The sequence below is a fragment of the Aquarana catesbeiana genome, linkage group LG01 (assembly GCF_042186555.1).
Source record: "Aquarana catesbeiana isolate 2022-GZ linkage group LG01, ASM4218655v1, whole genome shotgun sequence".
Classification (NCBI taxonomy): domain Eukaryota; kingdom Metazoa; phylum Chordata; class Amphibia; order Anura; family Ranidae; genus Aquarana; species Aquarana catesbeiana.
Genome location: NC_133324.1, coordinates 545,831,108 through 545,849,543, shown reverse-complemented (window position 1 = coordinate 545,849,543; position 18,436 = coordinate 545,831,108). Strand labels below are relative to the sequence as shown.

Here is an 18,436-nt window from a genome sequence, read left to right as displayed (position 1 = left end):
TACTTTGCTATGACAGTGAATTAAGATTGCAAGGGAGCACCTTAAAATGTAAAGTGTAACTATAGTGTTTCAAAACAAATTGGTAGCTGGAAGGCTTTTATTTCAGAAGAGACTATCTTTTTTGCAATAAATGCTTCCATCCTGCCTGCTAGCAAGTTTATATTGTACCCTGCCAATCTCAGTAAAGACTACTTTGTGCTTTACTCATACCTCTTTTCTTTATTGTCTGTAGAGGGACACAGCTTTGTGATAGTTAATCAAACTAGTGTTTTACTACCACCTACGGGTGAGAGACACTAGGCACATGGAGACTTAAGGTAAAGTATCAAGGTTTTTAACCTTAATGCATTAAGGTGAAAAACCTGTTGTGCTGAAGCTTCCCCCCAGAGCCCCCTTTTTACTTGCCTGAACCCGATTTTTCCATCGACGAGATTGAGCCCAGCAGCTACAGCCGCTGTCTGGGTTCCTCATTGGATAGATTGATAGCAGCAGGAGCCAGTGGCTCTTGCTGCTGTCAATCAAATCCAGTGACACAGGAGCCTGGGGCGGGCCTGAGTCCTGCTGTCTGTGTCAATGAACGCAGTAGCAGGACTTGGGAGCGCGCCCACACGAGTGCCCTCATTGAATGCGGCTCTCCGTGGAGGCACTCGATGCAGAGGAGGTGCGCCGCCGGGAGTAAAGGAGGATCAGGGCCACTCTGTGCAAAACCCTTGCACAGAGGAGGTAAATATAACATGTTTGTAAAGGTTTGTTTAAAAAAACAAGAAAAACAATCACTTTAAGACTATAACCCTGGCTTAGTTACACTTAGTGTCCTTAAGTGTGTTGACGTGTTATATCTTCAGCTTCAGCTCTTTTTTTTTCTGTCCATTATGAATATTGTTACATCAGACACCATCCTTCTGGGCTTCCAGTCAACTTCCTGGAGCTGCAAGCACCTTTTCTGCTGTTACGTCATTGCACCCCCTCCTGACAAGTTATATCTGGGTTCAGTCGGACTGTGCCACAGCAGTTGCCACCATCAGTCATCAGGGGCTCCATTGTTGCAGCAATGGAGGTAGAATCCATATTGTCTTTGTTAGAGTTGTCATATTCCAATGATCTCCTTGGTGCTCCTTCTAAAGATGGAGAACTGGCAAGAAGTTTTTTTTTTTCAGCTGGCAATGTTGGAATCCAGGGAATAGTCCTTCCACCCAGAAGTAATCTGGGACATATGTCTTCTTTAGCAAGATATAGAATGTGATCTGCTAGCTTCTGAGTCCAACAGGAAGCTAGGCAGATTTGTCTCCAGATGCCAAGGACACACTGGTAACTGCATTGAATTAATATACTCTGAGTAGGTCTTTCCTTTGCTGGAACTTTTATCTTGTCTAATTCGAATTCCAGCATTTCAGTCATTGTCATAGTTTAGGATTGGCCTCGTAGAGTATGGAATGTCACCTTTTTTCATCTTTTAGGCTTGATTCACACTGATGCAACATAGGATCTGACTTGTGAGACCCCAAGTTGGATGACATGTGAAATTCATTGTTGACCCCAGGAGAGCCGTCTTAACTGATACTACACAAGTCTTCCGACTTTACAAAAGGTTCCTGCACTACTTTGGTACCACTTTGATACAACGTCAATGCCACAGAGTGTAAAAAGTCACATCAGGTCGGACTCCAAAATTGCACTGAAAGTCGTGCGACTTTGGAGTCGGGCTAATGTGCGCCAAGCTCAAGCTGACACACTGGCCTCTGGCATTTTAGACTTATCAACCTTGGAAACCGTATTTTCAGTGAGTCACCTCCTTTCTATACTTGGGAGAACAAAAACATTCGACCCTTAACACATCCAGGGTTTTGCGTTTCAAATGTTAGGCCTCCACTCCAGCCATTGGATCTAAATCTAGCATTGTCCATGTAACAGGAACCTCATTTGAGAATATTTTGGACATTTCATTGATGCTGTTGTCCTGTAAGGGAGCATTTTTTTGTGGTAAACACTTTAACTTGAATGATCTCTGAAGTATCAGCCTTGTCCTATAAGGGGCACTATATTTTATTTTGGTTATTTTGGTTGTATTGTGGTCTCTGCTTTTCACTTTAATGAATATATTGGTTTACCTTTTGTTATGTTTAGCAATGGTTCACCCCAAAAAGATCTCTCCAATTCTGAATGTGGATACTGTCGGGGTTTGTCTCTCTGCCACTGCTTCTTGTAGGCAGATGGGTTTCCTAATATTCATGAAGGTCCTAAAAGTGTCCTCTGGCTTCCAAATCCACTATTTCTAAATGGATTCAACAGGTTGTTGTACGGGGCAATACGTTTGCAAGATAAAATACTACTTTGGCTTTTGGTCACCATGCCTATGTGTCCAACTTCTGTCTAGTCGTTTTTTACATACTTTCTTTAAACCATATATGGGCAAAGGGTTCTGTAAGTAGCTGTTTGCTGCCCCTGGTTTCCTTTTTGCAATAGTGGGCTCTTGTTGTGCTGCTTCTACTGTGTTTGATGCTCATGTGCCCACACTTAAAGAGGCTGGCCTTTGTTTATGTGCTTAGTGTCCATTTCGATTGTAGGTGGCTCTATAACCCAAGGGGCCTAATTATCATCAAGCTTTGTCCCTCCATGGACAATAAGAAACTGATTTTTTGGTGTGTGCAAAAAAAAACCCAAAACTATTTTACAGTTGCCCAACTTACATTAAATAGCAGATGTTAAAATACATTTGAAAATTGTGTATTCTGAGGGACTTATTGTAGGTTTTTATGTTTAATCTTTTATTGAGTTTATAGGTATAATAAGGCACAATAATAAATGTCAGAGCAAGTCAAGAAAACAAGTCAAGAAAATACAAACATTTCAAATTAACATTGATATATCCAAACCCGCACATATATGTAAAGTAAATCATGATGACAACCTTCAGGAACAGCAAACCCATATTTGCACTAAATAGGGAAGCAACTATCGTTCCATAGTTTGATCAAAAACAGATTACCGAATCGTAGAAGTAGGGGGAAAAAAAAAATTGAGTGTGTGTATATGTGTGTGTGTGTATATGTATGTATGTGTGTGTATATGTATGTAATGTATGTATATATATGTGTGTGTGTATATATGTATATGTGTGTGTGTGTGTGTATATATATATCTATATATATATCTATATATATATATATATAGAGATATATATATATATATATATATATATATATATATATATATATATATATATATATATATATATATATATATATATATATATATCATATATATGGCAGCAACAGAGTGATAAAAAGAATAGGTCCAGAAATGGCGAGAGAGAGCAGAAAGGCGATGGGAGAAAAAAATAATTAAAATAGGGGTGGTGAGAGGGAGGAGAGAGCCATTAATACCTACATAAGTCTTATTGTAGGTTTTTAGATATCAAATCAGGCACTAGGATCTTGGGGTGTACCTGAACCTATGGCTTTGGCAGCAGTGTCAGCCAATGTATCATAATAGCTTAAGAGCAAGAATGAGCGCAATTTATAGCTCTACTTTATCTTAATTGTTAATATTGTAGACTCATATTATCTTTTTATTTTATAAACAGGTGAGCACTCATGGCTATTCTCAGAACCAGATACTTGTATGGAAATACCCATCTCTAACACAAGTGGCAAAGCTCACTGGGCATTCCTACAGAGTCCTTTATCTTGTAAGTGCATTTTCTTTCTTGTAAAAAATATTCAAGTAAGACAATCTCTTTGTTTTAACATTCTGAGCATTTCCTGTTTGATTATGCAAGAAACTTACCCATCTAGTGTACAGATAGATGTTTAAAACATTTTTCTTTAACCAAATATAATTTTTTCTTTTTTGTAATATTTTCCTTTTTGATGTAAAAACAACCTACAGTTTAACACAATATTGCACGGCATTTGGGGGTGGTGGTCGCCCCCCCATTAATATGTTATGATGCAGAGAATCTTGTGCATCTGCCTTTCATAAACTTTTTGGCAGCTACTGAATTTTCAATTTACAGTTACAGTAGGTGACCGCGATATTGTGTCAATCTCGCCGCTGTTATCGGCGAGATTTGACACCTGCAAGCCCCGTCGCAGGAGCCAGCGCCGAGCTGGATCGCTGATCGGGAAAGGAAAATTTTTTTCCTTTCGCGATGAGCGACAGGTAGTACTGACAGCTGTCTGGTATGAATCATGAGGGGGAATGCCGCGCCAAATTTTAAATGAAAAAACGATGTGGGTTCCCCCCCAGGGGCATACCAGGCCCTTAGGTCTGGTATGGATTTTAAGGGGCACCCCCTACGCCGAAAAATCGGCGTGGGGTCCCCCCCAAAATCCATACCAGATCCCGGCCCCCCACCCTATGTGAATGAGTATGGGGTACATGGTACCCCTACCCATTCACCTAGGGGGAAAAAAGTGTCAATAAAAAAAACACACTACACAGGTTTTAAAAGTAATTTATTAGGCAGCTCTGGGGGTCTTCTTCCGATTTCGGGGGTCTTCTTCCGACTTCGGGGGTCTTCCGACTTCTCCATCCTCTTCTCCCGGTGTTCGGCCTCTTCTGCCGGGCCCCTCCGCTATCTTCTTCCAGCTCTTTTCCTTGCGGGGGCCCGGTCTTCTGCCACTGTCTGGTTCTTCTGTCGCTGTCCGGTATCTTCTGCCGGACTCCCCCGCTATCTTCTTCCAGCTCTTTTGCTAGCGGGGGGCCCGGTCTTCTGCGCTGTCTTGTCCCCTCTTCTTTTCTCTTCTTCCGATGTTGGCACGACGCTCTCTCCCGCTGGAATGCTGTGTGCGAGCTGCGCAACCATTTATATAGGCGGTGACCCCGCCTCCTTGTGATGTCACAGTCCCAGCATGCGCAGGGACTCTGGCGTCATAAGGGGGCGTGGTCGACAGCGCAGAAGACCGGGCCCCCGCTAGCAAAAGAGCTGGCCGAAGATAGCGGGGGAGTCCGGCAGAAGATACCGGAGAAGAACCGGACAGCGGCAGAAGACTGGGCCCCCGCTAGCAAAAGAGCTGGAAGAAGATAGTGGAGGTGCCCGGTAGAGAGGCCGAACACCGGGAGAAGAGGCCGGAGAAGTCAGAAGAAGACCCCCGAAGTCGGAAGGAGACCCCCGGAGCTGCCTAATAAATTACTTTTAAAACCTGTGTAGTGTGTTTGTTTTTTTTATTGACACCTTTTTTTTTCCCTAGGTGAATAGGTAGGGGTACCATGTACCCCATACTCATTCATATAGGGTGGGGGGGGCCAGGATCTGGGGGCCCCCTTATTAAAGCGGGCTCCGATAAGCCCTCCGCCCGCAGACCCCGACAACGAACGGCCAGGGTTGTCGGGAAGAGGCCCTTGCCCTTATCAACATGGGGACAAGGTGCTTTGGGGTTGGGGGGCCTGCAGGGCGCCCCCTCCCCCAAAGCACACACCCCCCATGTTGAGGGCATGCGGCCTGGTACGGTTCAGAAGGGGGGGGCGCTCGCTCGTCCCTACCCCCTTTCCTGACCGGTCGGGCTGCGTGCTTGGATAAGGGTCTGGTATGGATTTTGGGGGGACCCCCATGCCGGTTTTTCGGCGTAGGGGGGTTCCTCTTAAAATCCACACCAGACCTAAGGGCCTGGTATGCCCCTGGGAGGGAACCCATGCCGGTTTTTTCATTTAAATTTGGCGCGGCATTCCCCCTCGTGATTCATACCAGACAGCTGTCAGCACTGCCTGTCGCTCATCGCGAAAGGAGAAAAAAAGTTTTTTCCTTTCCCGATCAGTGAGCCAGCGCGACATGCACAGTACCCTGTCGCCGAGAACCAGCGCGATGGGATCGCACTGGAAACCCAATCTCACGGTTGTGTGTGTGTATATATATATATGTGTGTGTGTATGTATATGTGTGTGTGTATATATATATATATATATATATATATATATATATATATATATATATATATATATATATATATATATATATATATAGTTGTCCCCAAATTTGTTATCAAAGCCCACCTCTAATAAAAACTAAATGTGGGAAATTTTTTCTAGAGATTCTCAGACAGAGAAAAATCTGACATGTTGTAATGCTTTCCCACTGTGTTGAAACGTTTAAAACACATTTTGGCTGAATTTGCACTTTTAAATTAAAAAGCAAGATGGGTAAGAAGTAAAATAATTAGATGAACTTTGAATGCTACACGTGAAATCCCAGACTTCTGACAAGATCAACAGGTATTTTTCTTGTACTTGCATTTAGCCTGAAAAAAAGAAAAGTAAACAGCCACCACATCTAAGGACTGATAAACAATATATTCCATTTTTGTTGTTGGGATATTTTAATCTGTAAATTTGGTTGTTTACCTTTAGTCATCTAGAGATGCACTAGATTCCCTATGTAATCACAAAATATTTTACTTAAAATGGTTGTAAACGGGGCGTGTCCTGATGTGAGCTGTGGCGGACATGTTCCAAGAGAGCTCCGGGTATCCTTCCTGCCATTCGACGCCATCTGTGCATCTACAGGTCTGTTGAGCACTGCCACTGCCAGCAGACCGATCCTCTCCATCCCCTGCTCAGTCCTGGCCCGGTAATCGAGCGGTGTTGCCGCCTGGGAGAAGGGACATTTGGTCGGCCGTGATCGGCCTGTACCTGCGGCCGCCGCCATCTTGCCCGGCCGGAGCCCCGCGACAGTACCCTGGGCCCTACCCATCTTCGGTCGGTACACTAGTTCATCATCCTCGGCCACCCTCTCACCCCCTCATACCCCGGCTGTGAACTGGAGGGCTGCTGAGCTGGAGCTGCTTGTGGAGGCCGGCCATGGTCTGTTGGGGCCTAGTGACGGTGGCCATTTTGCCGACCTGGGACTCACGGTGGTGCATTCCCCATCCCAGTCTCCGGAGCAATCAGCTGACATCCTCATCCACCCTGTCATCTCCCTACCCCCCTGCTGGGGCTTGGCCAACCGCTGGGCCGACACTACCTACTAGAGCAAGCCGCGGCCTGGTGGCGGCCGCCATCCTCTTGGCCCCCATCCTAAATACTGCCTGAGACTGCAACAACCTGGGCCGGCCGCACGATCACCACTTCCCTATCCTGCTCACCCTCCTACCAGTTGAGGGAGAGCTGCTGAGCTGCCCCTGCATACCTATCCTGGCTGAGTTGCTTAAGGCCTGGTTGCGGCCTCAATTGGGGTATCCCCTGCCTTCCTCGTAACTGCTGCTCCGGATGCGGGTTCTGTGGATCTCTTCCTTTGTCCTCTCCAGTAGTGGTCGACCGATATAGGTTTTTCTCTGGCCGATGCTGATATTTAGAAATCGCGGTGGCGATTTTATTTTTTTTTCCCCCTCATCTCATAAAATCTAACATTTAGACCCCTTTCACACTGGGGCATTTTTCAGGCACTATTGGGCTAAAAATAGCGCCTGTAAAGTGCCTGCTAAATGGCTCCCCTGCAGTCTCAGTGTGAAAGCCTGAGTGCTTTCACACTGAGGTGATGCGCTGGCAGGATGTTAAAAAAAAAAAAAAAAAATCCTGCAAGCAGCATCTTTGGAGCATTGTATATCGCTGCTCCACCACTCCTGCCCATTGAAATGAATGCGCACCGCTGCCATAGCGCCTGCAAAGCATTTCGTCAGCGGTGCTTCACGGGCACATTTAACCCCTTCCTCGGCCGCTAGTTGGGTTATAAGCGCCCCACTAGCAGCCGAATAGCGCTGCTAAAATGATGGTAAATCGCCGCTAAAACTATCAGTGTTTTACCGTCGACCCATGCCCGCTCCAGTGTGAAAGCAGCCTTAAGTAATAAGTGACACAGAAAATTTTTTAAACCTTTATTAAACAAAACAAACCTCCAATGAGTTCACTTGTATGTATAATTTAGATACACAAAAACAGGTATAGTTTTTTTTTTTTTTATTTAATATTTAAGATAATCAAAACTTATGGGCTAACTTTAGTGCTTAGTTTTTTGTTTTTTGTTTTTTTTTAATTAATTAGTGTATTTTTTATTTTTTTATTTTTTTTAATTGCGCTTTAAAGGAGCGCTGCGCAAATACCGTGTGACATAAAATATTGCAACAACCGCTATTTTATTCCCTAGGGTCTCTGCTAAAAAAAAATATATAATGTTTGGGGGTTCTAAGTGAATTTCTAGCAGAAAATACAGGATTTTTACTTGTAAGCAACAAGTGCCAGAAAAGATTTAGTCTTTAAATGGTTAAACTGAGAACTCCTACACATGGAGTTCAGTTCATTGATAAGTAGAAACATTGTATCTCTTTAGCTTCTTTTATCAGACTTGGCAGACTGCCCAGAGAGGAGAAAAGTTTCTCCACAGAAGAGGTTAGGCAATTTGCATTGACTTCTATTACAGAAGTCATTTGCAAGTGGAGATCGGTCTTTTTTTTATCGGCACAATCGGCTGATGCCGATTAATTAAAAAACGCCAAATATCGGCAGATATATTGGCCGGCCAATATATCGGTCGAACTCTACTCCCCAGTGCAGATGCCCTCTAAAAAGAGCTACCCCAAGTCTACTAAGTCCACTCCACAGCAGAAACCGCCGCCATCCCCTTCACCGCGACCAGACGCCATTTTGGTCTGGAGGCTCCAGGCCCTATTGGCTGAACTAGATATGGATCCCGGGGATGCTCCGGTTGCTGCAGCATCAGCCCCCTTACCCCAGGATAGTACAGCCACAATCCTACCAGCTATTGAACAGAGCAGGATCTCACTGCTGATGTGCATAGATCACCTCGCTGAAGAATGTAACCTGTTAAGGAACGACCTAGATAAGATCAGGGGGCAATTGACAGAGTCCAAGTCCAGAATCTCTGCGACAGAAGATCTTACCGCCACCCACGGCGCATCTATCGCTAAGTTACAGCGCACAGTACAGGCCCTTCTCAAGAAATCTGACGATGCTGAAAACCGGCTTCGGCGGAACAACGTTAGTCCTTGGCCTGCCTGAGGGAGAGGAGGGGGACCACCCGGCGGAATTTGCAGAGGAGTTCAAGGGCCTGCTGGGTCTAACAGCCATTACCCCCACCTATGTGGTTGAGGAGAGCCCATCGGGTACCCACAGGCCGAGCCATCCCGGGGAAATTTCCCAGACCCTTCCTCGTCCGCTTTCTTAATTACCGAGACAGGGACAGGATCCTAGCGGAAGCTCGTAAACATCCCACATTACCTTACGGCAACACCTCCATTCTCCTCTTCCCTGACTTCTCGGCTGAGCTACAAAAGAATACCTTCAATGATGTCCGTAAAAAGCTCAGGGCTAAAAACATTAAATCTGGCATGCTTTACCCCAGCCAACTCTGGGTTCAACATGACGGTAACGTTCGTTTTTTTTTTTGACACCCCTTCTGAGGCTGACGGCTGGTTGGCCACTTTGAGATAAAGGTTTCCTGCCCCTTAAAGTTATCTGATGCACAGATCTTCTACATCCTGAACTCTTATCCTACTGCCCTTCCTTTTCACATGTACCAGCGCTACGGCAAGTGCGCCTCTATGCTGGATATGCACTTACGCCTCACGGTTTGACTTTGTAGGAGCAACAAAAGTTCCCCAAACTGTTACTCTCCGCTTTTTTGGAGGACCTTTGCACAAGTTGAGTTTGAAAATTCAACTTAGTGCTATCAAAGACCTTACTGTGACCTGTTTATCAGGTTTAGAATCACAGGCATTGTTTTTTTTTTTTTTTGTGTGCATAGACCACTTCCTGCCCCCCTTCCCCCCCATGATGTTTTGGGGGATGCTAAGAAATGGTGTAGGATAGGCACCTGGTGCCTGGGAGGTTTTAATTTTAGTTGAACTGTTTTTCTATATGTTTATTTTGTGTCTCATGTACAATGGCTCTTCACTGCTGCTCACAGGGTGTCATCTGCTCGACCACTATTAATCTCCTTTACTTACTTTGGCCGGAGTGAACATGGCATCACGCGATCGGGATACTTTTTCTGTGGTATCCTGGAACGTGTGTGGCCTCAACTCTGGATTTTAAGAGGGCACTTTTTTCAATATGTCAAACAATATAGTCCAGCTGTTCTAGTTCCACAGGAGACACACCTGGTGGGCAGTAAGCTAAGGGCTCTGAACAAGCCCTGGGTACAAAAAGCTTTTCATGCCTCTTATGCCCTGTGCACACGAGTGGATTTTCTGTCGGAAAAAACTTTGATGGTTTTTCCAACGGAATTCCTCTCAAGCTTGCCTTGCATACACACGGTCACACAAAAGTTCTCTGAACTTTTGACCGTCAAGAACGCGGTGACGTATAGCACTACGAAGAGCCGAGAAAATGAAGTTCAATGCTTCCGAGCATGCGTCGCATTGTTTCTGAGCATTCGTAGGAATTTTGCGCTTTGGAATTTGTACAGACGATCGCATTTTCGGATAGGAACTTTTCCCGACTGAAAAATAGAGAACGTGCTCTCAATCCTTTGCTGGCTGAAATTCCGCCAGCAAAAGACCGATGGAGCATACACACGGTCGCATTTTCCGACAAAAAGCTCTCATCGGAGTTTTGCTGGCGGAATTTCTGATCATGTGTACGCGGCATTACTCGACATACGCGAGGGGGGTTTCCATCTTCGCGCATAAATCTCTCTCCTGTGTGTCATAAAAGCGGTTCACACAGATCCGCTGGGTAGGTATGTGATACTGGTACTCACGCTATGGCAGCACAGGTATGTCTTTGCTGGCATATATGTGCCGCCGCCCTTTGAGTCCTGAATTCTATATACTATACTGGAGAGGATCGCCCTCTATTGTCCTGCAAAAATTTTACTACTGGGCGATTTTAATGCCGTCCTTTCCCCAGACCTGGATAGACCCTTAGCACCTAAGTCTTTCACCGGGGAGTTGTCAAACTGGGCGTTATCTTTTAAAATTCAGCACTTTGAATGGCTGTAGAGAAGAAAGGGCTGCAGATAGACAGGAACAACTTATGTAGGAGGATTTGTTAAATCTCTTTGTATCACCTGAGGCCAGTCACTTCACTGGGTATATGAGAGGGCTTACAACTACTTTTAAATTCTGTCTATTTGATAATCGGATTACTTGAACATGAATTAATGATGTACTTTTATTTTACGTGTAGAAATATTCAGTTTCATGTTGTAATTCTTTTCTCACCACAGGCCATGTCCCCAGATGGTGAAGCCATTGTTACAGGTGCCGGAGATGAAACATTAAGGTTCTGGAATGTTTTTAGCAAAACAAGATCGACAAAGGTAAGGTCAGCTGGCAGTAATAGAAAAATGATCAGCACAAACATGTTAAACCACACACTGTTGGACAACTCTGACTTAGGCAGCCCATATACAGTTGTGCTCAAAAGTTTGCATACCCTTGGAAAATTGGTAATATACAGTATGTATCATCTTTAAAGAAAACATGAGTGAGCAGACAAAACACAAAAAAACATCAGTGAGCCACCACCGCTTCACAGTGGGGATGGTATTCTTGTCGCTATAGGCATTGTTGACCCCACTCCAAACATAGGGGTTGATTTACTAAAGGCAAATCCACTTTGCACTGCAAGTGCACTTGGAAGTGCAGTCCATGTAGAACTGAGGGGAAGCTCTGCTGATTTCTATCATCCAATTATGTGCAAGCAAAAATGCTCTTTATTTTCCTTGCATGTCCCCCTCAGATCTACAGTGACTGCACTTCCAAGTGCTCTTGTAGCGCAAAGTAGATTTGCCCTTAGTAAATAAACCCCATAGTGTTGTGACCATAAAGCTCAATTTAGGTCTCGTCACTCCAGATAATAGTATGCCAGAAGCTGTGAGGTGTTGTTGGGCATGTTGAAACTGGGCTTTTTTGTGGAATTGGTGCAGTAAAGGCTTCTTTCTGGCAGCTCGACCATGCAGCTAATCTTTGGAAAATATGTAGTATGGCTGGGAATCCTCAAGTATATGGCGCCTCATCCCTAATTTGATATTAACGAAGTAAGGAGGGATAGAGAACAGGGATTAAGCGATGCTTAAATAAAGTATACTGATAAGTAAAAATATAAAGTCTTTTATTACAAAAATCAAAACATAAAATACATACACAGGTGTGTGAACAAACATAACAGCTGGTAAATATAAAAGTGGCCACAGATGTTAAAGGGCCACAAAATTAGAACAGGCGATTTAATCCCTACATGCTTCGCCAAAACATTGGGAATGATATTGAAAACTTGTATATGTGTGTGGACTCTATAGAAAACAAAAATATACAATTGAAAGAAAAATTAATTGCAGACAATAACAGTTGAAAAAATAAACATGTCAAACAACATTAACAATAATTGATTCGTATAATGAAATCATGACATGGCTTAAATGCTCCCCTCAACAGAGGATCCCCCACATAGGAAAGTCACCCAATACCTACCTCTAATTCCCCAAATGCCGGCGCGGCGCCAGGGCCACCCGAGGACTGTCATCAACCAATTGCCGCACCAATTGAGGCTGCAGAGGTCTAATAGAGACCTAGCATACAGAGAAAAAAAATAAAAAGAAAAAGTGTATAGCTTAACACGATAACATTAATGGAATTTAAAGTCCCGCAGGGTGGGCTAACATAGCCTCAATACTCACAACATAAAAATTAATTAAAATCAAGATAGAAACAGGAGCGTCAGAAGGTCTTCTATCAGTGATAACCGCAGCAAATGATAGATTAATAGCGATAGGGTGTAGGTAAACGAAAAAAAGAGAATATTGAAAAAATAACAATCATATAGAACATGGACATGACCCCAAAATTCAAATAAGAAATCTAGTAGAATGCCATGAGGACAAGGTCCCCATAACACTTACCACAAAGAGGAAATGTATGCAACAAGTTCCTACATTAGGGTGAAGTGATCACCCGGGGGCGTGGGCCAGCACGGGCATGTGAGAAGACGGAGGACTGTACAGCTGAGCAGCCTCTTCCCCTGCATACAGACACGGCAGCAGATGACAATGAGCAGCCAACCCTGGCCAAGATACTTAGAGCGGTGCATGTCTGCACAGCCTCCGTGAATACCCTCAAGGAGCAGTTTGGGGGATTAAGTGATGACGTTTCCCTGCTGAGACAAAAATCCGAGAACGCACAACCGCAGTGGAAAGCAGGGTGAGTGAGGTTGAAGACAAACTCCCCCCAGTTGCTCGAGAGGCCCATGTAGCACATCAGCTGGCTAAAGATACCAACAATAGAGCAGATGACATTGAAAACCGTCTGAGACGGAACAATATACGCATCATAGGGTTACCGGAGAAATCCGAGGGGAGAGACCCTACCACCTTTGTAGAGGGGTGGCTGCAGGAGATATTTGGAAAAGAAGCATTTTTGCCATTCTTCACTGTTGAGGGCTCATCGCACACCGGGCCGCCCACCACAACCCGGTGCCCCTCCCAGACCCATCCTTGCCCATCTTCTACATTACAGAGACAGGGAAGCTATACTGAGACAAGCTAGAGAGAAGGCTAATGTTCAGGTGAATGCGGTCCGGGTGTCCTTCTATCCGGACTTTTCTGCGGAGGTGCAGAGGCGCCGGGCCAAGTTCTCCGATGTTAAAAGGAGACCGATTACTGCAGCTACCCTACGCCATGTTGTACCCCACCAAGTTGAGGGTCACTGCTAACCGTCAAGCCCACTTTTTTGAATCTGCTCAAGATGCTGCACTATGGCTGGATCGAAATGAACAGGCCCTACGCCACAGTGGAGAAGAGGACGCTGGTGATTGATTTTGCTAGCACCTGCTGTCAGCCACTACGATAAATCATCAAGCTAGATGTACCGGCAAGTTTTGTATGGAGAGCTCACAATTATGTTCACTTTTTGCCCTTTTCTGTTTTTTTTTTTTTTTTTTGTTTTTTTTTGGGGGTTTTTTTTGGGGGGTTTTTTTTCTGGCTCGACTGGCTACTAAATGTTTTGATCCTGACGGAATTGTCTTTGGTAAAAAGGGAAGCCTATGACTTGTTCTGCTGGAAGACGTGATACTAACATGTGAAGCAAGACGTGATACTAACATGTGAAGCTTGAGCTATCTTGTGAAGTTGCAAGAAAAATGCGATCTTTCTACGTGAGATATAGAAAAAAAGTGCTTAATAATTTTTTGTTCCAAGTTGGATCAATCTGGCCTGTCCTGTTGACTGCCTGGTCCTCTGTTTGTTTTTTGTGTTTACCCCTTTTTATCCAGAGGCTTTGTTTTGGAGAACTTTAGACTCTGCATCTGTTACTATGCAAACAATGGTAAAATTGATGTATCTAGATTATGGCTCACACCAAATATTCAGTGCTGGGGTCAAACCTGGCTGATAACGGACTGGCCCAACTTCCCCACAAGGGGATACTTAATTTTGTTTTGCTCATTGACCAATTCCTGTATTTTGTATTTTTGTATATGCACCCTGGTGTCCCCAGGTACTTCAGGTGGATGGCTGAAACACATTTGGTGTCTTGGAACGTTAGGGGGCTGGGTTCGCCACTCAAACGTATGATGATCTCTACTTATTTAAAGAAGTTTCACCCAGCCATATTGTGTTTTCAGGAAACACACCTAACTGCGGAAACTCAGATGTTTACAGCACTCTTGGGCGGGAAAAGTGTATCATTCCACACACACCTCCTTCTCTAGGGGGGCGAGTGTGCTGGTACACAGTGCAATTGATTTTCAGGAGTTGGATGCATGTATAGATTCTGAAGGGCGTTATGTCTTCCTGTATTGTCACATTGGGTCGCTACACTGTATTTTAGCATGCATATATATATTCCTCCTCCGTTCGCGGTGGTGGTGCTCCGGAATTTGTTGACCTATTTGGCGGGTAGGCCGGAGCTCCCATTGCTGATAATCAGAGATTTTAATTGCTGGCAGAGACCCTCCATGGACAGGCACCCAAGTTTAGGGGGGGGTCTGCCTCGTCGAGGGAGTCGCCATTGCTGAGGTTGCTCAATGAAGTGGGGTGGATGGATGTTTGGAGACACAGGAATCCTTTGGAGAAGCAGTTTTCCTGTTTCTCCAAAACACATGGAACGTTATCCAGGATTGATTTAGCAATTTGTAACCCTGCTATGCCCCCATCCGTCTCTGAGGCGATATACAGCAGAATTTTATGAGAAACTGTATCTACCGGGGAGCATACCATGGGGGACCTTAGGAGATACCTACAGGGCATTAATTTCCCACAACTCACAAATGAGCATAGGAGGGCACTAGACGCCCCACTTACAGTGGAGGAGCTACAAACAGCGCAGAGTTCCCTAACTGTAAGGCCCCTGGGTCGGACGGGCTCCCCATGGAGATTTATAAGCAATACGCTGACATCCTTCTCCCTAAACTATTGGCGGTATTTGAGGCGGACAGGAAAAAACCCTACCCCCCTCTATGTCCACTGCTAATATTGTTCTTATACTAAAGCCTGGGAAAGATCCTCTTGACCCAGGATCATATAGACCCATCTCTCTGCTTCAGAGCGATATCAAACTGTTGGCTAAAATCCTAGCACTTAGACTAAATAAGGTCATTACCTCTATAGTACACCTGGACCAAGCAGGGTTCATGCCGCATAGGTCCACGGCGGTGAACCTCAGGAGACTGTATCTAAATATTCAGTCCCAGGCAGATAATAGGGGACAGAGGGCCCTGCTCTCGTTGGATGCTGCGAAGGCCTTCAACAGCATCGATTAGGAGTATTTGTGGGGAGTTCTCCAGAGGTTTGGATTTGGGGAAACCTACATCTCCTGGGTCCGTTTGCTTTATTGCTGCCCACAGGCGGCTATTAGGGCATGAGGCAGAATGTCTCATACCTTTGCGCTGGGGTGGGGCACGAGACAGGGGTGTCCACTGTCTCCCCTGCTCTTCGCGTTGGCTATTGAACCCTTGGCTATCACAATTAGAGACCACCCGGGTATTACCGGCTTCCGTTATGGGGACACACATGAGAAATTGATGCTCTACGCGGATGATACCATGATTCTGCTAGGGGATGTTGAAGGTTCCCTGCGAGAAACTATGTCCACCATTACGGAATTTGGCACCTATTCAGGGCTCCAGATTAACTGGACAAAATCCTCCCTAATGCTCATTGATGAAGAGGGTAAGCCTCCCAATGATAACTCCATACCCTTGGCCACATCCTTTAGGTATCTGGGAGTCATGGTGACGCCTACGGTAAGGGAATATGAGAGGCTGAACATCTCCCCAATACTGCAAAATTTCGGGATCGTATTAAGACGTGGAACTCGCTCTGCTTGTCAATAGCTGGTAGGGTGAATCTGATCAAGATGTTTCTTATGCCCCAGCTCCTATATGTTCTCCATAATTCTCCAGTAGTGGTCCCCTTGAAGACATTTAGAATTGTCAACTCCCTATTCCACCTACTAATCTGGAAAAATCATACCCCCAGGATTAAACTTGAGCATTTACAGCGCCTTAAGGATGAGGGGGGACTAGCCCTACCAAACCCATGGTTATACTATTTGGCAGCGCAGCTCCAACACCTAATAGAGTTTATGGGTGAGGAAGCTGACAGAATGAGTAATGCCCGCAGCTCTTCAGAGAATGTGATGTTACACACGGTAAAACGAGACTCTGTGCCAGCGGCACTTGAAGCTTTAGCCTTTGGGAAACCAAATAAGAAGTACCCGACCTATAATCTTCTGCAAAAAATTTGGAACGAAATCGGATACATACAGGGAGTGACGGGATACACGGAGTTTAGCCCGATAAGGTCCAATGGAACTTACCCTGAAATAGCACAGCTACTGCATGGGGCCCTATGGAAGAGATATGGGGTGATGTTTTATATATATATATATATATATATATATATATATATATATATATATATATATATATATATATATATATATATATATATAATAATTACGGGAAATTTTTTTTAAAGGTGTTCTACTGCCCTTTGAGGTTCTGCATGCAGGAAAGACATGGCTTGCCATCCAGTATGCGGTTCCATTATATGCAATCGAAACATGCCGTGAAGGCACAGAGCAGTGCTTCTGAGTGGTCTCCTTCACCAACACCATTATTTAACCTAGTCTTGAGAGCTGACAACACTAAATGTTTCATTTCTCAATGCTATAATATGCTGCTGCAGTGTTTTCTGAATAAAAACCCCTTGAGAATGATGGATAAGTGGGAGAGAGATGTGGGACAGATAGATGGAGACCAGTGGGAGGAGATTTTACTGGCGGTACTCACGAGTTCCCTGAATGTATCGCAGAGGCTAACACAACTATATCTCGTCTTGAGGGTGTATTATACCCCGCATAGATTGTATAAATTGGGTCTCAGACCTACTCCGATGTGCACTAGATGCAAAAGGGATCATGGCGATCTGATCCACCTACTGTGTAGGTGCCCTAAGCTTCATTCCTATTGGATGGAAGTGGTGGATACCATAAACGGGGTATTTCAGATCTCTATGCCTACTGGCCCAAAACACTGTTTGCTAAATATATTGGAGGTCTTTGAATGGGAGGCGAGCATCAGAACAGCAGTTACCAGGACCCTACTGTTAGCACGTAAGATGATAATGCTCCACTGGATTTCAAAGGACCCTCCCACAGTTGAGGAATGGATTTCCGCAGTTAGGAATATGATCAGAATGGAGAAAATGGTATATCAACACAGGGGATGCTCCCGAAAGTTTAAGAAGCTTTGGAGCCCGTGGCTGGATGTACCTGGACTGGTCCCATTTGGATCTAGTGATGGGTAGATTGTTGGGTTTGAATGTTGGTTAGTGATGGGTAGATTGTTGGGTTTGAATGTTGGTTAATTGCACTGGTACCGATTATTGGTCAAACTAGAAAAAGATAATGGGTCACAGGGAAGCATGGGAGGAGCAAGAAGTAGAGGGCTGGAATAGAGCGTGTTGTGCCTTACCTATGATGGAATTACAGCCATTATGTAAAGAGATTTTGCAAAATATGAAATGTAACTGTGTATTGTTGAAGCATGGCTATGTCTATGTTGAACGTAATAAACTTTTCATTTGGATAAAAAAAAAAAAAGTGATCACCCAGCGGGAGTATCTGCAAAAACCGCTACAACCTGTCACCCAGGTCAATAGAAACACCTAAGGAACGGGAGAGAATGAAACCGCATGGGATATAGCGATCAAGAAAAAGGAGAAATGCCAGCAAAAACTGGGAAAAGTACATACCACGAAGCGATCGTAAACTCATGAGGCGCCCCTGGAGTCCAGCAAGGGTGAGGCTGGACTGGCTGGCTTTTATAAGCCCCCACCCGATCGGCGTGTGACGTCACCGATCGGCAGCGGACAGGAGAGGACATCTGGGCATACAATTCCCATAATGCCGTGCAAAAAGATTCACGCATGACGTGACGCGAACGTCACATGACGCAATTCGGGCAATGGGTAGCTAGCGACCAATGTGACCACAGGCCTGGCTAGACACACCTACCAGAGGGGCCGAGGGAACGGGCCGATGAA

The 18,436-nt window shown here is 44.8% G+C and overlaps 1 protein-coding gene across 2 annotated transcripts in view; it reads left to right on the top strand.

Moving 5' to 3' along the window:
* Positions 1-18,436, top strand: part of FZR1 (fizzy and cell division cycle 20 related 1) — a 116,293-nt gene that overhangs the window by 81,902 nt on the left and 15,955 nt on the right. For both annotated transcript variants that reach the window (XM_073595275.1, XM_073595271.1), the window contains exons 12-13: positions 3,584-3,688; positions 11,120-11,212. In XM_073595275.1, coding sequence (XP_073451376.1) covers positions 3,584-3,688; positions 11,120-11,212 — 198 coding nt within the window. The remainder of the gene's footprint in view (positions 1-3,583; positions 3,689-11,119; positions 11,213-18,436) is intronic.